Source organism: Coffea arabica, chromosome 2c (genome assembly GCF_036785885.1).
Source record: "Coffea arabica cultivar ET-39 chromosome 2c, Coffea Arabica ET-39 HiFi, whole genome shotgun sequence".
Lineage (NCBI taxonomy): Eukaryota > Viridiplantae > Streptophyta > Magnoliopsida > Gentianales > Rubiaceae > Coffea > Coffea arabica.
In genome coordinates, this window is record NC_092312.1 from 26,120,473 (window position 1) to 26,147,941 (window position 27,469).

The 27,469-nt window shown below is 32.7% G+C and overlaps 1 protein-coding gene across 1 annotated transcript; it reads left to right on the forward strand.

The window, feature by feature from the left end:
- Window positions 1-14,330: 14,330 nt before the first annotated feature.
- Window positions 14,331-27,264, forward strand: LOC113727051 (beta-glucosidase 12-like). Its single transcript, XM_027251021.2, has 13 exons — window positions 14,331-14,517; window positions 14,789-14,858; window positions 17,118-17,176; window positions 20,341-20,416; window positions 20,779-20,856; window positions 20,948-21,035; window positions 22,701-22,956; window positions 25,090-25,205; window positions 25,628-25,845; window positions 25,955-25,986; window positions 26,075-26,177; window positions 26,259-26,361; window positions 26,932-27,264. The coding sequence occupies exons 1-13, from the start codon at window positions 14,377-14,379 to the stop codon at window positions 27,098-27,100; spliced, it is 1,509 nt and encodes a 502-aa protein (XP_027106822.1). The 5' UTR covers window positions 14,331-14,376; the 3' UTR covers window positions 27,101-27,264.
- Window positions 27,265-27,469: the final 205 nt, after the last annotated feature.

Sequence of the window (27,469 nt, forward strand, 5' to 3'; positions counted from 1 at the left end):
TTTGAGGATTTTCATCTAGTTTTAGAAACCATATTTTATTTCCAACTTTAAATACTGCTGTGCTTCTTATGTGTGGTTCCAAGTAATGCATAAATTTTGCAGGTATGACCTGCAATTTAGATTTAAATATGCGTTGTATACGTTTTGGAGAAAAAATATATAGATTAGAGAAATTTTATAAATTTAATACCAATGTATCTGTTTCTGGTCCATCATATTGTGTCAAGAATGCATTGATTGGAGAAAATGCATATGAGCAACAAGGCGTGAATAAAAAAAGCAAAATCTAAAGAAAGGCATGAATAAAGGAAGCAAAATCTAAAGAAATAAGCGTAATAAATGGTCTAAAATCCTTACGGATATATATATGCAATACAAATGCAACTGACCTGAGGAACAAACTTTTGCAAAAGAAAGAAAACAATAGGAGGAAGAAACAGAGCGCAACAGAAACCAATATTAATATAAATGTAAAGAAGGAAGAAGGAGCAACTGACCTAAGAACAAGCTTTTGCAAAGGAAAGAAAACCGTAGGAGCAACAAGTAGAGCACAACAGAAACCAATATATCTATTAATATAAATGTAAAGAATGAAGGCAGCAAAGAACTTAAAAGGCATCCGGTATTTAGTAAAATAAAAGGATATAAATAAGCTTAAATAAATAAAAGTAAAAATGGATAAAAAATCAACAAGCATCGTGGTTAAGAGGAAGGAAAATGTGGGAACTGTCATCTCTGTGATAGATTTCCAAATGACAAAAACAAATCAGAAATACAAAAGAGTCGATAGCTCAAACAGAAGTATTGTTTGAAAGGACAATCAGCATTTAATGCTAGAGGAAAAGCAACATATTATTACTGGGAAGCAAAGAAGAACAAAATCAAAATGGCAAGTTTCCAATGAAGAAAAAGCGAGTTTCAAAGAAACACATGAAAACAAAAACTGAGGCATCCACAAAAGACAACAATAAGTCAACAAAAAATTGGGTCAGAAAACAACAAAATTACAAAGTAATCAAGCAACTACAGCGTACAACTTGAACGAAGGGAAAAAGAAATGGCATAACTGGAAAATAAGACAACGCCTAAGGCTAATCTAATACTCATGAACAGCCAGGGTGGGTCATCTCTGCAGATCACAAGAGGCAAGAATGACACAAATAAGAGTGAAACAAAGAACAAATAAATTGGCTAGTTACTCAGATTACTGTTAAAAAAAATCGCAAGAATCTTGGATTATTTAGATATCAATATCAGACTAGAATGCGTCAAGAGTAATAATGGAAGCAAAACAATTAATCATGGAGTTTGTAAACTTCCAATATCTGACACATTGCCGCAGTCTTTCTTTTTTCCCGCCTTTCATGATGGCACAGGCTGGCAGTCATCTTATTTTTTAAAAAAAAGTTGCATGTTAGTCCGGCAGCCCAGAAATTAAAAAAAAAATTTTTTTTGCTAAGCTCGATAACTATAGTTTCATATCACAATCTTGTCAGAATTTTATTATTTTTTTAAAATAATAATGTGAACAATTAGCCAAATAAATTATAAAGTAACCACACAACTATAGCATGCATCTTCTAGTCTCCTGAGTAAGGAAGAAATAGGAAATAGCATTAGCAAAAAATGAAGAACTACTAAGGCTAACCCTAGTGAAGCGAGGAGCTGCAAAGAGAGTGATGCAAATAGACCGCAATAACCTGAACATATCAACCAATACCTAGGCCTGTCAACGGGTCGGGTCTAGACCCGGATCCGGACCGGATCCGTGAAATTATTGCGGGTATGGGTAGGGATTTAATTCCGTTTCCCGGATCCGTTTTGTCAAATAAAAAAACGGGTCGGATACGGAATATAGTATTCCGACCCGTATTAGACCCGGATCCGGATATAAATGAATTAATAATTTAAAAAATATATATTTATCAATATAATTTGATTAGGGTGATGTATTTTAATAAAATTAATTTGATTTCTTTTCTTATTTGGTTTTTTCTTTGCATTAGTTAGAAATTAATTTACAAATATATTTTTTTCTCATTTTTATTAGAAATTATAAAATTTGGTAAATTTGTTCGGGTAGACCCGGATCCGGATCCGGGACCCGTTGGATCCGGATCCGGAACATAGAATAAAAGACCCGTCGGGTAAACGGATCGGATCCGGATCCGGCATAGTAATTCGGGTCCGGGTCCGGAATAATGAATTTCGGCCCGGACCCGGCCCGTTGACAGCCCTACCAATACCAACGCAAACACTCTCTTACTGTTCATCCAGGCAACTCTCCTTTTAGATTGTTAGATATTATATACTTGCACCCGATCTTCCTGACGCTTCATTTCATTCGATTGGGTACTCTAGCGGTGGGCAAAAGAATTAAAGGCTGTTGGCATCCCTTTCCTTCAAAGGGGAAATAAATTAAGCATCTGATGGACTTTACAAATTAAACATCACTTCCTACATGGACATCTGATGTGAAATGCCAATCAAAATCATTTCTAATAACACTGTTCATTGACGTGAAATGCCACCTAACATATTTCCTATAATTAAGACATGGGATAATTTCACAAACCTCCCCTAAGGTTTCTGACACTTGCATTGAGACCCCTCCAGGTTTTAAAAATTTCACCTAGCTCCCTTGCTTTTCAAATTTGGTAACAATTCAGCCCAATGAGGATTAAAATATTACTATCATGATAGAGATGACACGGGTTTCTTCTATTATATGAATAAAATATTAGCTATTTATAGGCATTTTACTCTGAATCATATAATTTATGTTAAATATATAAATGTTTGTAAGTAAAATTTAAAAAGTGATATACTAATATTTTTACGAAAGGAAAACTAGTAGGTTTTGTATTTAACATAAATTAAGTACGTAAAAGTAAAAAAAAATTGCCTATAACATATCAGCTCTTTATGGGTTTCCTCTATTATACGAACAAAATAATAGCTATTTATGAGCAAAAAGAAATATCCCATAAATTACCAACTCTTTATGACCTTTGTATATTATATGAACCAAGTACCAGATTTTTATGGACATTTTATTCTGAATCATTTAATTTATATTAAATACATAAATATTTGCAAATAAAATTCAAAAGCCGTTACACAAATATTTTTACGAAAGGAAAACTAGTATGTTTTGTATTTAATATAAATGAAGTATTTGAAAGTAAAAAAAAAATTGTCCATAACATACCAGTTCTTTACAAGTTTCTTCCATTATATGAATAAAGTACTAGCTATTTATGAGTATTTTACTTTGAATCATTTAATTTATATTAAATATATAAATGTTTATAAGTGAAATTCAAAAAGAGTTACACTAATATTATTATGAAAGGAAAACTAGTAGATTTTTATTAACAAGCAATCTTGTACTAATATAGGGAAGAAGAGGGTATTCATGGAATATAAATGTCATCTCTATCATGATAGTAATATTTTAATCCTAATTGGACTGAATTGTTACCAAATTTGAAAAGCAAGGGAGCTAGGTGAAATTTTTAAAACCTAGAAGGGTCTTAGTGCAAGTGTCAGAAACCTCAGGGGAGGTTTGTGAAATTATCCCTTAAGACATTTCCAATTAAGGTCTCAATTGCTTCTTTGTCTTAACTCTTCACTAGTTTCTTCAGCCTGATCATCCAGCACCCGCAACCTGTCCACCAAATCCATCCAATAAAGTCTCCTTCTCCTGTGATCTTTACAATCTTAACACCTAAAACCACAAATTAAAAAAATCATCAATTTTTCATCTAAGGATTGATTATGTAGTCTTTCGACTTTATCCTATGATTACAATTTGTTCACCAATGCTTTTGTGCTCTTAAAATTTGAAGGGAAGAAGGGGAAGAAAGGGTGAGGCGAAGTTGAAATAGGGATGAAGAAAAAGGAGACAAGGTAGGAGAGAAAGTCTTGAGAGGCTTAAGAGAATGGTGTAGGTACTCGATTGTCCAGTGATCGAGTCTGATTGTACTGTGGTAGACGAAAGGCAAGAAAAATAAGAGTTTCTGTTTAGTGGGTTATTAAAAGAGCAAATCTTTAGGCAACGAAAATAAGAGTTTCAGTTTAGCGGGCTATGACGAGCAAATCTTTTATCCACATATGCATTAACAAGTTTGGATCTATATTACATGCGAGATATTTAGAATGCCATTTTAAATTGGGATGATGTAGCATATATCAAAAGCTATACTATTAATATTTACAAAATTAATCCTTATTAAAATAATAAAAAATAAAAATACAACACCTCATCAGTCCACGTTTCATTCCACGCAGGAGGTGATATAATGGTGAAAGGAATATACCGTGAAACGTATGACTTCTTCACTAAAAAGGTATATGTGTGACGGTGTGCAACACAACACCGGAAATTTATTTAGCCCTATCTGGCACTTGAGTTTTTTGTCAAGTTTATCTGTTATAAGTTTTTTAAAAATTTTAACTATAGTAACCTTGAAAACCTTTTCAAAAATTTTAAATTATACACTTCAAAATATTCAAAAATTTACACACTTCAAAAAATTTTTAAAAAACTTTAACAGTAAATTACAGTAAAGTTTTAAACAAATATTCAAAAAATTCACTTGCCAAACGGAAACTTATGACAGTGTAAGAAAAGAAGTTTGAGTTTTTAACCAAAAAAAAAATAGAAGTATGAATAGATATAAATTGTGGGAAAATTTCATAAACCTCCCCTGAAGTTTTATGAAATATCACCTAGCACCCTTGAGGTTTTCAAAATCTCACTTAGCACCCTTTGAATTGACATTTTGGTAACATTGGAAGTCCTTCTAACCAAAAGTAATATTAAAAAATTCATGTTTGAGGAGAGAGATTATTTTAGTGCCTTTAATACCCTTAGATTATAAAAAAAAGGGATAATTTCAGAAACCTCCCCTGAGGTTTCTGACACTTTCACTGACCTCCCCTGAGGTTCTAAAAATTTCACTTACCTCCCCTGGATCCCTTTTCTGACATCATAAAGGCCAAAATGACAAATATATCCTCGGAAGTTTTTGTTTATTACTACCGTTTAGTTGCCTAAAAAGGCATATGTGGTGATTAAATAAGTTTAATACAACTCCTTCAAACTTGATTACAAAATCATGAATTAAAGCTTGATTAAGGAGGTTCTGGCGCCAATTGAGCTGCAATATTGGCGCCATTTTTGTATCTGCTATGATTTGACAAGAAGATAACATATCACTTATATGCATAGTGGGTTGACACTCTGGATTACGGAAAGAAACAGAGGAGGTAACAAGAACAAAAATGGAAAGGAAGTTATTATCAAAGCAGTGGTCCTGATATGCATTGGAGTATCAGCAGCAAAGTGAAGCTATTAATTGTTGTTTTCGTATAGTTGCAAACACAGCAGTAAAGGTACAAAATTATTTGTTCCTTTAAATTTTGTTTACTGGTGCTGCTCCTTTAACTGACCTTTACTAGTATTGCTCGAATTTCTGGACTCTATCTTATGTCTAATTCTTGATATTGAACATCCATTTTGTTTGTTAAGTGAATTTTTGAGTTAATCATTGACACTTAACTAAAGCCATTGCATATTATGTGTGAGACTACTGTGAAATCTTGTGCAACATGTATGCTGTGAAGATTAGTTGATCATAATTATTGTTATGTTAATGAAAGTTGAGTAGCATGCTGCTGAGTTATATAGCCAATGTTTCTAGTTTCTAGATGCTGTTTTCTCAAACTAGCTTTGGTTGTGATCATCATCATATTTGAATGCTGAGATTGTAGGATGGAGAATCTTGCTGCTGCCTATGACATTATGGTTCACTGTAATGGGAGCAAAATCAAAATTCCAAATGTGGATCCAACTGGCTATACGTACATCTCCTTGCTATTTGATGTAACTGAGAAGGCATTGAGTAAAATGCCTGGCAATGTTAATATGGTTATGCAGATGAGATGTGAGGTTCCTGGAAAAAATTGCATGATGGATGTTAATGATGATGATTCAATTACTGAGATGTTCAAAATACATAAATCTAAATTAGTAATTAACTTGCATGTGTCTGATATGGAAATTATCCTAGTTGATGAAGACAATACATCAGTGAATGTGAGAGAAATGAACAAAGGAGATAATGTAAGCTTTGAACAAATTCCTAGCAAGACAATAGCTGTAGACATTGGACAGTCGGATGATAACTATGGTGACTCTAGCTCTGATGATTCCTGGAAACACAACCTGCATGTTGACACTGATGAGGAATTAGATGATGATAGGGCAGTAGATGCATACAGTGAGGACAGTAACACTAACTTTTCTGATTTTGAGGACAATGAGGCTCTTGTTGTGGTTCCTGATTCTGATAATAAGGAAGAAAATGATCCTATGAGACAAGTAATGAGACAAAAAATGTGGATTTACAATAACAAAGATGAGATAGAGTTTCAAAAGGGTCAGTTGTTCACCAATGTGGATGCCTTTAGAGCTGCATTAAAAGACTATGTCATTCAAAAAGGCTTTCCTATTTTGAGGTTGAAGAATGAGAAGAGTCGAGTCACTGCTGTCTGTGGTGTTGAGGGATGTCAGTGGAGAATTCATGCTTCACCAGTGGCTGATTCAGTCACTTTTCAGATTAAAAGCTATCAGCCAAAACACACTTGTGTTATGGACAAACAATGTGCTGAGGCCACATCTGACTGGATGGCTAAGAAATTGGTTTCTGTCATGAGGGATCATCCTAATATGACCAGTAAAGGGGTAGAGGCAGAGTTGCTTAAGTATGGTGTGAGGCCTAGTAAAATGCAAATCTTTAGAGCTAAAAACAAAGCACTAGCTGAGATAGAAGGCACACATGCTGAATCATATACAAAATTGCCAAGATATGCTGAGCTGCTAAGAAAGTATAATCCCAATAGCATATGCAAAATACATTATGATAGGCCAAATATCTTAGTTGAGCCTGCCTTCCTAAGAATCTTTGTCAGTTTCACAGCACAAAAGCTAGGATTTCTGGAAGGGTGCAGGCCTTTTGTGGGGTTTGATGGCTGTTTCTTGAAGGGTCCGTTTGGTGGTGTATTGCTCACAGCAGTAGCTTTGGATGCAAATAACAGCATATTTTCTTTAGCCTTTGTTGTAGCTGAATGTGAGAGTAAGGATACTTGGAGGTGGTTCTTCCACTATTTTTCTGAGTTTTTTGGACCATTTGATCACAGGAAGCCTTTAACATGCATGAGTGATAGGCAAAAGGTAAAAATTCTGTCCAAAGCTTTTCATGTTTAATCTGAAAATACTGGCTGAGTCATTTTGTTTCGATTACAGGGATTGAATCTTGCATATGAGGAGATGATTCCTGAGGCAGTTGGAAGGCATTGTTGCAGGCATATATGCAGCAACTTTAAGAGTCAATTTCCAGGTATCTTACTTAGCAGTTTCTTTTGGAAGGCAGCGAAAAGCTATGATGTGTTAGGACATAATGATGCAATGGCTAGCATTAAAGACATTAACATGAATGCCTGGAAATATTTGGATAAAATTCCAAGAACTACCTGGTGTAGACATATATTCTCGACTGAGTTGAAATGTGACCATGTGACAAATAATTTTACTGAGTCTTTTAATGCTTGGATTGGTGATCTAAGAGGAAAACCAATACTGACTTTGGTTGATGGTTTAAGAAGAAAGTTCATGCAAAAAATGCATAAAAGGTACCAGAAAGGCTGCACTTTGACTGGTCACATTACTCCCCGAATTGTTGAGAAGCTGTCAGAAATTGGTCAAGCATCAAGAAAATGTCAAATACATATGGCTAGTGAGGATATATTTGAGGTTGGTGATATGGACAGGACCTACATAGTTAACTTGAGCCAAAGAATCTGTGACTGTGGTGCTTTTCAAATTTCTGGAATTCCATGCAAGCATGCAGCATTAGGAGTTATGTATAAGAGAGAAAAACTAGAGAACTACTGTGAGGTTTGGTTCACCAAAGACATGTATTTAAAAACATATTCGCACATGATTCATCCCATTCCTGATGTGAAGAGATGGCCTTCTATGCCTGAAGTGCTACCAACAACTGTCTTGCCACCACCTCTAAGAAGAGCTCCTGGTAGACCAAGAGTAAATAGAAGAAGGGAAGCTGATGAAACTACTTGCACAGCACAGCTAAAGAGGTCAAGCACTCTTAAGTGTGGAAATTGTGGAGCTTTTGGTCACAATAAGAGGACTTGCAAAGGAGCACCTGTGCAGAAAAGCTCTAGCAACACTACTTCTACTGAACAGGTATACATTACACTATATGATATTATCCCTGCCTCCTAACTATACTAATAGTAATTAGTTGTTTGGTATCACAGATGGCAATTAGAAGAGGTAGACCTGGTAGAGGAATGGCTAATACAGGCCTGGCAGGGGCTATTCTCTGGGTAAAGTACAGTTATGATAATCATATGCTGAGTCAATTGAGTAGTTTATCTACTGCAAATCTCATTGCAGCTTGTCTCTCATGTTTTAGGATCATGCAACTGGAAACGTACCTGTTGTGCACTCCAGTCAAGGGAGCAATCCACGCCCCCCAACTACTCAAAATGGTGCAGCACATATTCAAGTGAATCAACAAACTACTGCAACTACTCATGCTAATAGAAAGGTATGATTAACATATGCTATCCCAAACTAGTGTCAATAACATAATTCTAGCTGCTATTTCCTATTTCTGATGCACTTTATGTCTCAAATGTAACAGAGAGGAAGGCGTTTTGGACACAATCCTGCACCTTCTGCAGCAAGAGTTGGTGGTAGAACAAAAAACTTCAACTCTGCTTTCACTAATCCAGTTGTTCCAGTTCCACCTACCACTACATCTCAAAATGCTTCATTGAGTAGCATAAACGCATCTACAAATCAGTAGACCAAAAGCATCAGTAGTTCCAGTAGAATCAGCATGCTGTTTTGACAAGATGGTGCTAAATTCCAGCTGTTAGTTATGTCTACTTGTATCTCTTTTGTTAATGCTTTTGTTAATGCCTTCTTACAGTGACTGTGACTGTGGAATTGCAATCCTTACCATTTGCATATAGTGTTTTGATACAAATGGTGTTTTGTATTGTTGGATTGCAGTGATGCACTCATGATGTTGTATAACTGCTTGCAACTGGCATTTTAGCTAATGTAATGTCCTACATTTGATCTTTAATCTGTCTTTTTGTTTACTAGTCACATAGAATTGTTTGCAAATTTGGCATAGTGGATGACAAAACAGAAATAAGGTAGTGATTAATTGCTTCACTCTGAAGTCCAAAAAGCTGCATACACAGTTTCATGTTAGTGCTTGAATTAATTCCAAGTAACTTAGCCTTCTGGTATGAATCTCCAATCACCAGAAAAGGCATCATATTACTTGGTACAGTATTGCAGCACAATAACATGAGTTCATCGAATTGATTTTACAATTTGAATGAAAATAAGTACAGCTAATAGGGTGAGGTTTATGATGATCAGTGCATTCCCTAAGGTTCCTGCTATCAGAAATTGCTTTGGCCCCACAACTTGCCTAACTGGAATGCCTTCTCCATTTCTAGCATTAACTTGTCCTCTTTCTGCATTGAGGTTGTTTCTTCTACTAGTGACTTCTTCTTCTTCACCGCTATACCATTCAAAATACCTGCACTTTGCACAATAGAAGTACAACTTGTCTGGATTCCTTTCACTTTCTGATATCATTACCGTTGCCTTGCGATTACAGCGGCAAAATCTGTTTTTAATGGAGAAAGATGTGGGTGAATTCCATGATTCTCCCCTACGGCTTGAAGAGGCCATGGTTGCAGCTAAAACTTGATACTCAGAGCTTGGATTGCAGCACAGCAAATTAACTTTTTTATCACTCCAAATCAGTAGCTAATGTAAGACAATAGTATGAAACCTCAGAGGTAGTTAAGTTGCAATAGCTTTATATGCTATTGCTGCTGAATTTGCAGCTAGCCGTTGGACCATTTCAGCTACTAAACAAGTATAAATTTGGCCGTTGGACCATTTGAAGCTAGCCGTTGCAAAATCATACTAACAATACCTCGCATGGCACATCTGGTGCTTTTGTTCTCTTTTTTTGCACTTACACCCCCTTAACTTTAGTAATCAGTCCCTATCATTTATTTTTCTTTTAATCTTCTACTAATACAAGGAGCAAAAGGGCAGCATTGGAATAAAATTACTTTCTCACTCATGAAACTAATATTATAATATGATTTGGGCTGCATTGTTACTAAAAAATCAAAAGTAAGGGAGGTAAGTGAAATTTTTAGAACCTCAGGGGAGGTCAGTGAAAGTGTCAGAAACCTCAGGGGAGGTTTCTGAAATTATCCCTAAAAAAAATGAACATTTTACAAACCAAAGAAAAAAAGTACTAAATTGGAACCATCTTAAAAGTGATGAGATAAAAATTGGTAAGATTTTATGTTACAGCCAACAGTCACTTCTACAGTATGAAGAGATAGTAAAAACAAATACTATTTTTTAAACCATTTCTACAAATAGAACCCTTCATAGCATTGAAGGTAATTAGCATGTAAAATCATACATTTGAGCAAAAAAAACTTAGTAATAGATGAAATTTAACTTCAATATCATACAAAAAATTTACTCAAAATAGACAGATTTTTTTTATGGATGTGAAATACAAAAATTTTATTATAAAAAAGTCCGAATTTGAAAAACTATTTGGAGTTTCAATTACTTTATTTCTCTTGCGCTCTACATGAATAGGAATAAATAAATAAAGTTGTGAAACACCAAAAAGGGAAAAAACAGAAAAAAAAAAACTGAAGCTATTCTTCTCCAAATGCATTGAATATTTCATTGATTAAATTCTATATTTCATTGACATTTGCAATTCAATTATATATAAATATATATATATATATATATGTATGTACGTATGTATGTATGTATGTATGTATGTGTGTATGTTTGTATAAAAATTGTTAAAGAAAAGTAGGAAATTTAGAGAAAGAAAAACAAGTTCAGAAAATTTAAATACGAGGGTATTATTGACAATTCATCACCTTTGATATTAATATGTGGTCCTACTATAACTTCAAGGGTGCTAAGTGAGATTTTGAAAAGTTTAGGGAAATTAGGTGATATTTCATGAAAGCTCAAGGGAGGTTTCTGAAATTATCCCATAAATTGTTGACGTTTGATAGAGAGAGAGAGAGAGAGCATCTGACAATGACAGCCGCATAAGGTTTTTTAAGTATTTGATTGAGCTATCACGTCTGTCCTCTATATTCATCCTTGGCTTTTCACTGCGTTCGAAGAGCAAATAAATAAGGGATAATTTCAGATACGTCCCTGAGATTTTTGACTATTTCATTGTCCTTCCTCTAAATTTTAAGAATTACACTAATTTTTATTGAGATTAATTATTTTATAACATTTAGACCCAATTAACAATTAAAAAGTGATACTAGAAGGAAGAAAATAATATGATTTTATCATTACCCCTCATCTATTATATTATTTAATTAATTTAATAGCAACCCAAATATTAAAGAGAAATACTAAAAATTTGTTGTTCGTCATTAGGAAACAAATTATATATAATATCAAAAAATAGTATATCATTTTATATTTTTCACATATACAGGATCCAAATTACTCTTTTCAGTTACATACCCATTATTATACATGATTAACAACAAATAATCAAAAAATTTGCAACCAAAATGTTACAGAGAACAAACTTTAATATCATAAACATCGTATTGGTATATTAATCTTAGTTGTTGAGATTTTTATGGTATTAAATTTCGCTCTTTGTAATATTTTAGTTTCAAATTATTTTTGATTATTTGTTATTGATTATATTTGACATTGGGTTTATAATTGAAAAGAGCAATTTGGATGTTACATTAAGTGAAATATATATAATGGTATATTATTTTAATGCAATATGTGATTTAATCCTTGACAATAAACAGCAAATTCTAGTATTTTCTTTAATGGTTAGATTGATATTAGATTAATTAAATAACTTAGTAGATGAGAGCCAATGGTAGAATCATATTATTTTCTCTAGTCTAATATCACTTTTTAATTATTAATTAAATCTAAATGTTACAAGATAATAAACCTCAAGGGAGGTTATTATAATTTTCAAAATCTAAAGAGAGACCAGTAAAATAGTCATAAACCTTAGAGAAGGTTTCAAAATTATCCCGATAAATAAAGTAAAGGAATAATTTTAGAAACCTCCCTTGAAATTTTTGACAATTTCAGGAAGCCCCCCTCAATAATTTAAAATTACACATACCTCCCTATCAGTGCAAAAGTACTCTACTACCCCTCATAGAATACTTAAAGACATTTTTTGTTGGAAAAAATTTGAATATCCAAACCAAGAACAAAAACAGCAACAATTGATTCTCTCTCTTGGATGCCCCTTACCTTGCTTTTTTTCCCACATCCTCCTTTGCCCAACTTCCCATCGCCCCTCTCCAATTCTCGTCTACCCAACTTTCCTGTTCTACTTTAGGACCTAACTATTGCCCATCAACACTTGCCCGTGCTTGTCCCCCTCTTTTTCCTACTTGACGTCTCCTTTTTTTTTCTTTTACTTTTTCTGCATCAATTCCCTTCTCTTTGCAAACTTGATTTGATTAGACTCATCCCTTCCTCCTTTTTTTTACTATTCAGGGTGTGGTGGGTTTGATTTTTTTTGTATCTATGTTCTTTATCCAATTTTAGTTGATTATGGGTGATAAAACTTGGTGATGCCAAAGATCAATCATTGAGTTTTTCAAAAATTAGTTTTTCAAATATTATAAAAAATTTTAAAAAGTACTCTAAAAAGTAGTCTTAAATTTTTTTTAATATTTAAAAAAATCTTAAAATATATTCTAAAAACTCTACTACTCTTAAATATTCCAAAATATATTCTAAAAATATTTCAAAATATACTATAAAAACTTTGCTACAGTCAAATTTTTTAAAAACACTCCCAACAACAGCTAATCCAAACGGAGCGCAAGAGTTTGAGAAATGGATCTTTGGTTTTGTAAAATGGGTTGTTGAAAGAAAACAAAAGGCTGCAAAGGGAGGAAGAGTAAGGGGATTTGGCATGTGGGATTGGTTGTTGATGGAGTGTTGGTTTTAGATAAAATTTGAGGTTTTTTATTTCTGGTAAAATTTGATGGAGTATCGATTTAATTTTATCAGTTTAATAATAAGAGGCGGGTGTACTTACCTTGTAGAGAAAGTGTTGGGGCTGGATAGAGACTAAGAATTAGCCTAGGCTGCCGAAAGTAAATTGGATTGCGATGTTTTGCGCGCCTAGAATTGTTGCAATTGCTTTTGATTCAGCTTGGGATGTTTGCTTGGCTTTTCCGATGGTTTTGCCAAGAAAAAGCAATCATCAAAATTCTTTTTATTTTATTTTTTAAAAATTTTTGGTAGAGAGGATTTCTTGGCTTTTGATAGTCTTGCTTGGAAGAAGACAATCAACAAAAGAGGGCAATTAGTGAAGACGATTAGCAAAAATCTTTTTCCTTTCCTTTTTTTTTTTTTGGCAAGAAGGGTAGTTTAGGATATATGAAGAAAAATGTAGGCTATTGGGTCTATTTTGAAGCATAAATAGTGAAAGCAAGGGTGGTGGGTGTAATTTTTAAAATTTAAGGGAAGCTCTCTGAAATTGTTTGAAACCTCAGGGGAGGTTTCTGAAATTATCCCTAAAGTAATTGATATCATATCCAGCATGGGGCATCATTAAAGTTATTAAAGTGAATATAATGGTGAACTAGTCCTACCACGGCAAGAGGCGAGATCAGAATTGATAGAATAGGTTTTTCCTTCTTTTTGTAAATGTTAATTTTTTTTTCTTACTTTATAAGAGCAGTGCCCTATTTCACGCACATTTTTTAAAATAAACTTCTTTTTTCCTCTTTTAACAAAATATTTACTTAAGAGTTGGCTTCGCTCCCTATATACGTGATTTGCCCAAAAAAAAAAAAAGAATATATTTTTCCTTCATTTTGTAAATGTTAATTTTTTTTTTTATTCTATAAGTGTAGTACTCCTATTTCATGCATATTTTTGGAAGTAAAGTTTATTTTTTTCCCTTTTCACAAAATATTTACTTAGAGTTGGCATCGCTCCCCTATATATACGGGATTTGCCAACCAAAAAAAAAAATCTCGTCGAAACATTTATGTATATAATGAAATTCCATTTTTATGCATTAAACACATTTAAAATTTTATTTTGATCCAGAAATAGACAGAAAGGTTACGTCATAAGGTTCCATAAATAGAAGACAGAAGACTGAGGAACCATTGGCCAACTCATCTATTTAAAGGGGGGGACCTCGAAAACTTCCAAGACGAGACTCAGCTATGGCAATGCAAGTCACTTTTCTGGTTGCCCTTCTTCTACTCCCCATTCATCTTCTGAATGCTAGGACTGTCATAACTTCATTCAATCGAAGCAGCTTTCCTGATGATTTTGTATTTGGAGCTTCCTCAGCTGCCTATCAAGTACACTTGATCTTGTTATTTCACCGTCCTTTTTTTCATTCTTTTCACTTCCAGTAGTCAGACACACGGAGTTCGAACACTAAACTTGGCATCTCGTGTTTACTTCAAGAAAAAAAAAAAAATTGCCAGTCCCATTTTTGCAGTCCCTGTACTTTTGCCATTTTTTTCTTTCTGAAATGAAAAAAAAAATGTATTTTAAATTTTTACTTCCTTATGTGCATTTATCCTAATGGTAATCCAAACTGTGAATGTTTATCTTTTCTTGTTCCAGTATGAAGGTGCAGCATTTGAAGGTGGGAAAGGTCCGAGTATCTGGGATACATTTACCCATAAATATCCAGGTCTGTATGTGTGACACTGATGCTCAATTCAGTATGAAACCACAATTTTTTTTTACGAATTGACGCATTTACTTTTTCATCTGTACTGCATTTACCTGAGTGGTTTACTGTAAAAAAAAGAAGCGCTTACTGCTTTTCTTTATTATTGTTTTTTGGATGTCAAAAAGTACAATGAAGGGAAATGCTAAGTCTACCCTCTTTCTTTTTAGGGTAATCATACGGCTTAAAAATATGAAGAAAGGGCAAAAAGCCTATTTGGTCCTCTAAGTTTAATGATTTTGAACTTTTAACCCTTAGATTATTAGTTGTCTACTTTTGGCCTTTGAACTATTGAAAACAAATATTTGTAACCCTTCCGTCAATCTAACTGGAGGTGTTAAAGTTGACGGAAAGACCATTGTGCGCGATGTACAAGGCAAATGGAAAGATTTTTTGTCGGAATAGTGAAGAGAGCAACCCCAAGAAACATTTTGGTGTGAAATTCAAAAGAATTGGTGATTGATGTGTAAAATGATGATTAGATCTACCATGTTTGACTTTAGATCTTGTCTTATGGAGTTAGATTTAACAAAAACGAAGCTCAAATTTGAAATCTATGCTATCATCGAAGGCTTAGGGTGTAATTTGATTAAATTTTGACAATAATAAAGCAACTATCAACCCTCGCCCCGTTAGTCGGGATGAATAGTTATAGCGGTCAATGGACTTCATTAATGAAGAAGAAGATTAAAATGACATCATTTTGAGCTAGTTCTGTTAGGATTAAGAATTCAAATTCATGGAAGGCCTATAAATACACGTTTTTAATAGTTCAAGGGACTAAAAATATACAAATAATAGTTGGATGATTAAAAATGTAAATTCATCACGTATGAGGGCCAAAAAGACTTTTTGCTCTATGAAGAAATAATTTGGTGAGGATTGCAATGGCAAATAAGTACACACAATTGATACAAACACATACATTTTTATAAATAATATTTTACTTGCATCATAAATATATTTTCTAATCTAACTTTTTATATTTTCAATTATATTTTTATTTCACATACATCATATTATAAAAAATATTATAATAATTATTTTAACTAATACTCTATTCAAACACAAATTTTGTAACAACGCAGTGTAGCAAATGCCAGATTTGGAGTCTCTTCTCTGCCCTTGTTAATCCAATCTGCTTTAATTACATCTAATAGGATACATGGGCTATAAGCAAAAGCATTGAGAATCCAAATCCCTGAATATTAGAATTATCAGAAAATAATTCCGTAACAAATGCAATGCGAAATGTGCAAGCTTAAGGCTCTGTTTGTTTGGACTGAAAATCTTTTCCAGAAAATATTTTCTTCAATTTCTGGTGTTTGGTTGCAAAAGAGGTCAGGAAAATTTTTTCCAGTAGAAAATCTTTTACATAACTTGGTGTAAAATGACTTCCGGAATTAAGACACGGAAGTTAATTTCCGACAACTATCGTCACTTACTAGTCTCCTTGGTACTTGGCTATTGTACAAAACCATCAAGTACTACATCACAAAGATCAAATCAAGAGCAACATCCCTGCACTTGCTTCTGCAAATTCCACAACTTTCCACCTCTTCGAGCTCCCTTCTTTCTTATGTTCCTCCCTACTATTCATTTTCACTTGCTCCACACAAACACATTTATGGATTATACAATTCTAGATCTAAATTGGGCTTTACATTGAGAAGCTTTGGAGAAGGAAAAAAAAAGTGAAGCCAATGGAGGCAGGAGGAATACTTTTAGAAGAAGAGTTAATACAATAAACGTCAAGTTACAATTTCTAATTTCTTATAATGGTTCAATCAATAATTTAAACTTTTTATTACAATGATACTCAACTGGGTTTGGGAGATTGTGAGTTCTTGGTTATGGTCTTTAATTTATTTTTTGGGACTTGAAAGGATTTGGATTGGGGATTGTTTGTGGTGACTGATGAGGTGGGTAGAGGTAATGATAATTAGTAGTAGCAATTACCGAAAGAGAAATCCGAGGACAATATTATTGTTGGAGGATTTTAATTTTTTTGGAAGATTTTCTTAAAATTGCACCAAACACCAGAAAATGAAGGGAAAATTAGATATTTTCCAGGAAAGCATTTTCATTGAAAATGTTTTCTTAGGGAAAATATTCTACATTGAAACAAACACACCCTAAGAGTCTTTGCCTGATGCCGATAATTCATGTGACATCTCAACTCAACCATACTTTTTCTTAAACATTAGAACTTTTTGGCAGGGAAAATCTCGGATGGGAGTAATGGTGACGTAGCCGAAGACTTTTATCATCGATACAAGGTATATTATTATTTTCTGAAAAACGTATGAACATAATGTTGACTAATACTAGACAAGACGGAGAGTTGATTGATTAACTAGTGTTTGTTTGGATGGTAAGATATTTGCGATATTTTTTACTGTAGCATTTTTATGATGTGATATATATGAGATAAAAAAATTAAAAATTAAAATGATAATTTAAACAAATATATTTAGAAAAATAATCAGCTGTCCAAACAAATCTAATGATGTGATACCGTGTGTGTGAATTATCTACATGCATGACTTGACTGGCTCTTCAAATTTTGTAAGGGTTATTCTAGCGGGCGGTACTTGTTAATATATTTAATATTCATCTAACATCTCATATATATATATATATACTAATAATTTGCTATTTACATAATCTATCATATATATATATATATATATACACTAATAATCTAGCACTCATCTAACTATTATATATATACTAATAATTATTATTCTTTCTTGTATTTATATATATTTGTTATTTAATCTTACCTAACCTCACTTATATTTATTACTTTTTCTAATTAATTTTATATTTTTAAAAATATAACACATGAAATTTATCTTAACAAGTGTGTTATGGGCATCCATTAGACAAACTGATTTTTATAATTTATAAACAAGTAAAATGCATATTAGATTTAAAGATTCTGAATTTAAATCCTCCCTTCTTCTCACGTGTTTCTTAAATTCCACATCTTCCTTGCTTAAAAATGTACATCAAGTTGAAAAGTTTTGGAGGGAGGGGGAAAGAAAATGACTAGCATGCAACAACAATTATTGTTGATTACTAAGACCGTTTGGACTGATTTCGTACACCTTCTCCAATAAAATGCAATCATCCAGTTGTGGCCTAGATTGGTTGTAGACCATGTGCCATGTCCCCTTCAGAGGTTACAATCGTTGCCCAGCCTTTTATATGGTACAATGTTTGGATTGGTCTTTTTTAAAAAATTTTTTTTTTAATATGATATTATAATAATACATAAATAAAAATAATTAAAAAATATTCTATTCATATAATATATTAAATATTTTTAAAAATTTTTATAATAAAATTTTTTTATATACATTATTATAGTAAAATCTTTTAAAACACTTCAAAAACAGTTTATTCAAACGGAGTATATTTCAGGATAACACTGGGGCCAAAAGTAATCTAAGTCACCACTTGCATATAAGGACGGTCTACCATACAAATTTTGGATTCTTTGTTTTGAAGAAAACGAGCATTTTCAATCAGTCCAAAGAGTTCGTTTTCAAAAATTTTGAATCTTGATGACAAAATGTTTTTTTATAATCATTTCTTTGATTCTAGAGAAAATCAGGTCTCATAAAAGAAAATATTTTCTAAGCAAAAATATTTTTTATGAGGAAAAAACACTGTCAAAAATAACTTGTGATTATATGAAATATATCTTCAAAATTTTCCAAATATGAACATTTGATAAGCTATTTTTTTTTCTATTCATTTATGTAATTTACATGTAAATGAAATGCATCTAATTAGCATAACTTTTAGTACCCAAAAAATTTTTAAAAAAACTTTTTGTACATAAGTTACGAGTTGTTTCCATATTATCTGATAGAGACTTGCCTCATATCAGATGTAACTAATTTATTATGGGATCGTCTATTTCTATACCAACAAGAACTAAAAAAATAAGGCTTCAATGCCTTTTTTATACGAAAGTAGATTTCAGGATCTTTTCATTTTAGCCGAAGCACACAAATGTGTCATAATCTGCCTAATTCTCTCAAGGAAACGAATAATAAACATCTACGTGAGGTTCCACCATTAGCGTTAGAAGGAAACACACGGGACACTGATAAGGAGAAGAGTACGACTGCAACTTGCAAGCAACTCGGCCTGGCTGGCCACCAATCTCGTCCGTTAAAACTTGATTTGAGTTCGATTAATTCTAAGTTGTTAGATTCATGAGAAAAAAGCTATTTTTCATATTGGTTTGAAAGACGAAGAAAAAACAGTTAATATGTAATTAAGGATCCGGGATTTAATAGTTTAAATTTTTGGGTTATAATTGGATTCCTAACTTACATATTAGCTTTTTTGGTGGGCTCTCTTGAGGTGTCTCTTCCTAAAAAGTGATATTAGAAATTCAGGTTGCAAAACTACTCATAAGCAAGTGGATTTTTCTCAAAGTTGAACTGATGAAAATTCTTTCTTGATGGTGGATCAAAATGTCAAGGAGTTTGGCTGGTGTTGGATCAAGTGTGTCATGGATTTGGCAGGGGGTCCGATTCCAGTCTTAAGAAAGAGCGGTTAATATATAAGTAAGGGTTCGAAATCTAATAATTTAATTTTTTTTTTAGATCAGAGTTGAATTCCTAACTTACATATTAGGTTCTTTGATGGACTCTCTCGAGATGTTGCTCCCTAATTTAAGTTCGGGTCAATTTAGCGGGACTATCGAGTTATGTCCAAGTATAAATATACTCAACTTATATTGGCTAGTTGAACTTGCTTGATTTTATATTTTTTTTAATTAATGTTTTATTAGTATTGAAATTACATAAATGTCTCCCATAGTTTTATTATTTATTAGAGTAAAATATATTTTTTTTCCTTTTTAAAAGATATTACAGCTTTTATTTTGATCTCGACTAAATTTGAAACTAAGTTCAAATTCGAGCTTGAGTTTTACGTTAAAAACTCGATCAAGTTCAATTATCATAGACTTGATTAGACTTGACTAGACTTGATTTATCATAGATAAGACGACCCTGCTGATATGAGAGGGTCCTTTTTATGGCTAATTAGCTCTTAGATACGTATACCACATCAGAAGTTAGTAAAGGCATGCTTCATGCCTTATTTGAAAAGTTTCAGTCTCAAATAGTTGAACAATCTTTTAGTCTGCTTCTAAGTTTTCTTTTTTCCCACTTCCTTTGCTGTTTTCTCCTTCACCTCTCTCTTGGCAACCGCTCAATAATGGCTCAACAATTCCCCGCCACATTAAAGAAGAAGAAATTGAAAATGAAAAGAAAGAGGAAAAGCAAAATAACACAGCAGAAGGAAAAAAGAAAGGTCTTCAAAAAGAGAAGAAAACATCATCATCATTTTCAGTATTCACCAGTAACATGTACGCCGCCTGATTAACTCCCTTTTCTTTATGTGTTGGCAACAGGATGATGTCAAATTGATGAAGTTTATAGGACTGGATGCTTTCAGATTTTCCATCTCCTGGCCCAGAATATTGCCTCGTAAGACATACAACAAAAACTATTGCTCAAAGAATTTGTTCATTTTCTAACTCATTCAATCATTCATACTTTATCTTTTGACGCACCATAACAAAGTTCAATAGTCATATTCGATGTATAATTAAGCGGTTTGCCTAATGTGTGTTCAAAGTAGACTAGACGGAATAATAAGATCCTCCTCGAGTGTTAGTCTTTTGAGAAGTAATAAACTGTCTGAGTATCTATATACATGGGGACCATTGTATTTGTAATTTTAGATGGTAAATTAAGTGTAAGATAGACATATGCGAATAAAAACTATTGATCAAAATTAACATGGTTTTGTCTCACTCTTATTACTCGTCATTTTTGTAAATTCTTAGGTGGGAAGCTTAGCGGAGGTGTTAATAAGGAAGGCGTGGCTTTCTACAACAATCTCATCAACGAACTCATATCAAATGGTTCGTTTACTAAACCTTTCACTTCCGTGGAACAAACCTTTTTTTCTTTATTGAACTGCTTATTAACAATTTTTCCTGATATCATACTTAGGTATAAAGCCCTTCGTGACAATCTTCCATTGGGACACTCCCCAAACACTTGAAGATGAGTACCATAGCTTTCTGAGCCCTCTTATTGTGTAAGTAAAACTTAATGGAAATTCGAACTCTTTTTTAGCTAATGGAGGTCGTAGCTAAATTAAAACCGTTTAATCTAAAAATTATTTGTGTCTATGAGTTTTTCCAATCCGATTCATAAAATTGCTCAAATTCTATCTTTTAACTCATGCCTGCTCCCTATTTTAGGATGGTCTCTTCTTATTTCCAATAGTAGGTCGAGGTTGGATTTGGACTTGACAATTTCTAATGGCTAATATGCAACGTATTAGGATTTCTTTTTTTTATTATTATTTATTTAAATTCCAATTAAGCTCATTTCTTTTTCTTTTTCTTTTTTCTTTTTGCTCTTTTTCTTCTTCTTGTCCCAGCATTCACTAGCTTTTACCCAACTCAACCTCAGATAGCCAGATTTAGGTGCAACCGTAGACAACATTTGGCCGTCAAATTTAAGCGAACGACCTAGATTCCGGACCCTTATGGCAAATCAAGGGAGTTAATTGTATGATGCCATTGTACCTACAACCGCAACAGACCCAATCCCGGGCAGGCAATCTATCACCAGAGGGTGAAATAGCTTGTGGCAGTTTTCTTTTGTTTAACTTTGAGGAAAGAGTTTTGTCATTAGATTCATGAAGAAAAATGACCATCCATATACTTCAAGAACATGACCTTCCTAACTTGATCCACATTTTCCAGAACACAAACAGGTCAATAAGGAAGATGAATTTGAGCATGGCCTATATCAGCCACGTTGAATCTTCTAAACAAAATGGTTATGTTTGGCATAAGCCTATATGTCATGATCGCCAATAAGCACTTTGACTCTAAGTTCTAACTAATAATGGGAGCAAATAGGAATGGCAACGGGCGAGTTCTCCCAGCCCCCGCCCCGCTTTCCTTGTGGGGTTAATAAAAATTTGTCATGTAATTTAATTGTAGTCAAATTTTAGCAAATAATTATATACTAAAATATCAACACATCACCAAGTTATTATTCATTGTAATTTCACAATTGAAATCCATAAAAACAATCAAACAAAAATTATTTGAATACAATCCAATATGATGAAACAAATACAACTAAAGTAGTCAAATTTTCACTTTTGAAATAAATACAATCACTAAGTGATTATTGTATTTTTTTTGAGAAAAAAAGTGTTAGTGTTAAGCGTAATTAAGAATCTAGTATAAATGTATTAGTAAATTTAGTATAACTAATTAATAATTTCTATTAGTAGACATATATAATTATTAGTATAATTGATAATATCAATTATATTACATATACTAATATACATTATATAATATTATAACTAATAATGATATTATTATAAGTTTGTATAATTAAATTAAATATTATATATACATATATAAATATATTTTTGTAATGGGTGGAGTCCCCTTTTTTAACGGGAGAAAAAATTCCCCCCTACCCCATTAGCCCCTAGTAGGCACCTATCCCAATTGCCATCCCTAGGAGCAATCTACTGAGATAGCATACTTTGCCTTCATCCAAAAAGAAAAAAATAAAAAATTTCCATTTTGCACTATTTGATAATTGCATCTATAACTATGACAATATGTTATATATATATATATAGACACACGCACATATATATATACATACATATATATATATATATATATGGCAAATTAAAGAAACCCAATTTCAATCCTGTTTTCAGGGATGACTACTTAGATTTTGTAGAGCAGTGTTTCAAGGAATTTGGTGATCGAGTAAAGCATTGGATTACCATGAACGAGCCATATATTTTCGTTAATAGAGGTTATGATGAGGGAACTAAGGCTCCCGGTCGCTGCTCTGCTTGGCTAAACCACGATTGCCCAGCGGGAAATTCAGCAACTGAGCCTTATATAGTCGGACACCATATGCTTCTTTGTCATGCAGCAGCTGTAAAATTATACAGAGAAAAATACCAGGTCAGCAATGTCATTTCTTGTTCCCGTAGCTAATTAACTATCTAAAAATCATCCATACTATTTAATGCTAGAATTTGTTTGTTGGCTCGTTTGAACTAATGTTCATTTTGGCGCATTTGATTTTTGTTTCCAAAAGACTTCTCACATAAAAAGAGCATCTCTACGTTATAAGTTAAGACTCTTCGTTAACCATCAATGAACATAGCTAGGTTCTTTAATCTTCACCATGCATCGCCAATTTTGCATTTATCTCATGAACTCTAAAATCATATTAGGAAAGGTTATTTCTATACATGAGTAGATGTTAAATGTTGTAAGGAATCATAGAAACATGCATAGCGGAAAATTTTAAATTTTTTTTATTCCTTTAGTAGATTGACCTTTGATTAAATCTTGTGACAAAGAGTTATTCAAGAAATTATCTTAATCCATGAAAATTTTCTTGAACCGGTGGAAATTTGACACAGAGAAGCAAAGTGATCCACGTAGTCACACAAGTGTCCAACCTCTAACAGTGATCCACATGAACCTCCCTAGTTAGAACCCCTAGGTCGAATTAGTTTAAGTTAGATTAGTGCCATCTATTGCTAAGGTACCTCCCACAAATTGGTTGTAAAAATCCTAGTTAGTGTTGACATAATATGCGTATCAATTAGTCTTGTTAGCAAAAGTTTAGTGAATATTTATAGACAAATAAGTTGTCTATATCCTTATAAAAACTTGAAATCAGTTTTAAGAGGATTCAGATTCCTTATTCTAATACAACACTTATATTTGGAAGTCTTAAACCTATTTGCACTATGAATCCCTTAAGTTTAATTTGTCTCGTAAATTAAAATATAAGTTATAAAAATTTATCTATCAAGTCCCTACTTGAAATTTATTAAATCCAACTAAAGAAGTTCTTAATATGTGTGACTCATTGGGTTCTCATATACGTTAGCAATAAGTTTGAGTTATAATTCTTAATAAATAAGAATTAATTAGATGAATTAAAACTCCTTTTAATTTATCATTGATTCCATCAATCAATCAACTCATACTTATAAATCAAGATTTTTATCTAGCAATGCATCATGACCATCCAAGTAACGAGAAAAGTCAAGTGAATGATTTCACCTTTCAGTGAGCGTTCACTGTGTAATTAATAACCTTTTACCACACTTATCTCACATTAATCTTGGAATAAGTTGTACCTATTCCAACATGTGATTTATGTTCATTTTTGTACCAAAATATAACTCCGATAAAAAAGTACTTAGAAACATTTCCTAAGACTCTTCCATTTAGTACTTAGAATTCTGAGTTGTACTTCTACAAGTGACCAGATATGAGATAATTTCTCTTCCAAATAAGGTGGTAAATCCTTATAAGTTATTCACTATCTTTTCATACTTCAAGTATATACCTGTCTGCCACTAATGTGAGCATTCCCTGTTATGGAAGTAATCATATAACAAACAAAGTATAATCATCCATACTCAATATACCACGATAACCTTAAGTGTAAGGATCACTTACACAAATGTCACTTAGAGATTAACCATTTGACACTTGAAGGATATCTCTATACGGATCAATCTAGTGAATTTGATCACGTTATCAAGCACCCATATACTAATTTAGGTGTCTCACCATAGTAGATGAGATCTACTACTTCTCATATAGAAATATCATAATATATGATAATCTAACCTTATTAACAATGCCCTTTCTTATTAATACTTTGACTAGAGATATTTAAAAATAAACCTTATCTATAATTGAATGAATCTCACTATCATAACTCTTATAATTTCATTGATTAGATTTATTTTTGGGGTTTTTTCATATTTATATAATATATAAGCAATCAATAAAATAAAGATGTCATTTAACATAAACAATTCAAATGCATATTAAACCTTAAAAGTTGTTTGATTTTAGGGCATACACACTTTCAAATGCATATAATTTCATCGATTAGATTTATTTTAAGGGTTTTATCATCCATATATAATATATAAGCGATCAATATAATAAAGATGTCATTTGTTGTAACATAAATAATTCAAATGCATATTAAACCTTAAAAGTTGTTTGATTTTAGGGCATATACACTTTCAAATGTGTAATTGAAACTTCAATTCGCAGGCAACTCAAAAAGGACAGATAGGGATTGCGTTGGTGTCTCACTGGATGGAACCGTACTCTAGAAGCAAGCTTGACATTCTTGCAAAACAAAGAGCTCTTGATTTTATGTATGGATGGTGAGTTTGGACAACAATTCTCTTTGCAAACATTGAATTCTTTCTGGTTCAACTGTGTCAATCGTCAACTTCAAGGAATAGGAATTGTATTCCTGTTCTAGATTTATTGTTTGCTCTTTTCCATTTTCTATCTAGTAAGCAAAAAGTAGGACAAGTATTTATCTGAAATTTACATTGATTAAAAACTATAGTTGTAGACTAAAAACTATAGCTGTAAGACAAGACATCCAAATTAATGGTAATACTAATGATTCTGCAATTCAAAATTCAGGGCTCGCATTTTGTCAAGAAACAATAAATAATAGTTCTTAAAATAAGTTAAATTAGAACATAAACTTTTGGTGCTTCATCTATCTTGTCTAAGCAATCTCATCTATAGATGCACGCTGACAATGTGTCATGGATTTGTGATGGTTTCGCAGGTTTATACATCCATTGATATATGGGGATTATCCTGCAAGCATGCATAAACTTGTTAAGAATCGTTTGCCCAAATTTACCCCGGAGCAATCTAAGATAATCAAGGGTTCTTTCGACTTTCTTGGACTGAATTATTATACAGCAAAATATGCAGTTCATATTGCCTCTCAGAATAATATCAACGTTAGCAGCTCTACAGATCCTCTAGTCAGCCTCACTTGTAAGTTCTATGACAGATAATCTCATATTTTTGCCACAAAAACCGTAGTTAATTCTTCCAATTTATGAATTATGCTATACAAATTCTTGATTATTTTCTTGGTTTCCAGCTGAAAGGAATGGAAAGTTCCTAGGTGATCCGGTATGTCTGGCCGATAATTTCTTGATTTTTCCACATTCCCTGTTTTACATGGAAAAATATTTAATATTTTTCTGAAAATTCATTGTAGACTGGAGTCAGTGCCTTCTATGCCTATCCAAAAGGACTTCGAGATCTTCTTGAATACACCAAGAAAAACTACAATAATCCACCAATTTATATCACGGAGAATGGTACATAAGACAATCTATTATTAATACCTTTGCTTCTCTTTTATCTTTTTGTTCTCTCTTGATTGCTCTGATTATTTTCAGGGATTGGTGATGCAAATAATAGCACACGAATAAAAAGCATCAAGGATTTCCAACGAGTTGATTTCTACCATCGCCATCTTTTGGCTGTTCAAGAAGCCATTAAGTGAGTTTACTTGCTTTCTGTAGTTGTTTGCAATTATAAGTATGGAAAAGTGAAGGAAAATTAGGTTTTCGTACCTTTCTGTGTGTTTAATTAGCAGAAAAGTTATAAAATTTACCCACACTTTTCCGCACTTTTGTACATTTTATCTCCTACAAAATCTGCAAGATTTTAAAAGAAAATAATAAGTTATACGTGCTATTCATAATAATCACCACCATCTAATTTCACTCAAAAATTTGCTTGTCAATCAAACATGTGTAAGAAAGTGAATTTTCTTTTCTTTACTTGATTTCCTTCACCTCACTTTCTCACATAACTTTACATCTAATCAAACAAAACCCAAGCCAAAATTTTATTCCAAGCCATACTACCGTATTAGATGTCAACTAAATAGTACTCAACAAATTCTAATTTTAGCAAAATTTAAATCCTTTTTTTTAAAAAAAAAATAAAAAGTAGCCATTTTGTTGCCTACTGATGTTATAATGGTACTTTTGTTTATCTTTTTCTTTGTTTTTTGTAACTTTATAAGGTGCTTATTTTGATAAGAAATCAAACGTATCTTGGCAGATTGGGAGTGAATGTTAAGGGTTTCTTTGCTTGGTCATTTATTGACAATTTCGAATGGGACTCCGGTTACACCGTGAGGTTCGGCATATGCTATGTGGATTACAAAGACGGACTGAAAAGATATCCCAAAAGCTCTGCTCTTTGGTTCAAGAAATTTCTCCGCAAGTAAAAACATTTTGCTACGTTGATATGCTGCCCTTATTGAGTGGATCCAATCGTAGTTTGGGCCTACTATTGCACGATTATCCTACTATTGGACTTACCAAATATTCTACATTTTATTTTGGGATAGTTTCATAAACCTTTCTTAAGGTTTCTAATAATTTCACCTGACTCTCCTCTAATTTCAAAAATTACACCAATCTACTCGTATTTATTGTTTGGATAATAAAATCTTCAAGATAACACAAATTTTATATGAAAATCCTATATTACCTTCTTGTTAGAGAACAAAAATACTCTCTTACATTCTTCTTTGTACCCCCAAAACCACTAACACTATCATCTTTTTGCCTCGACAAACACCACCAAGTCCATC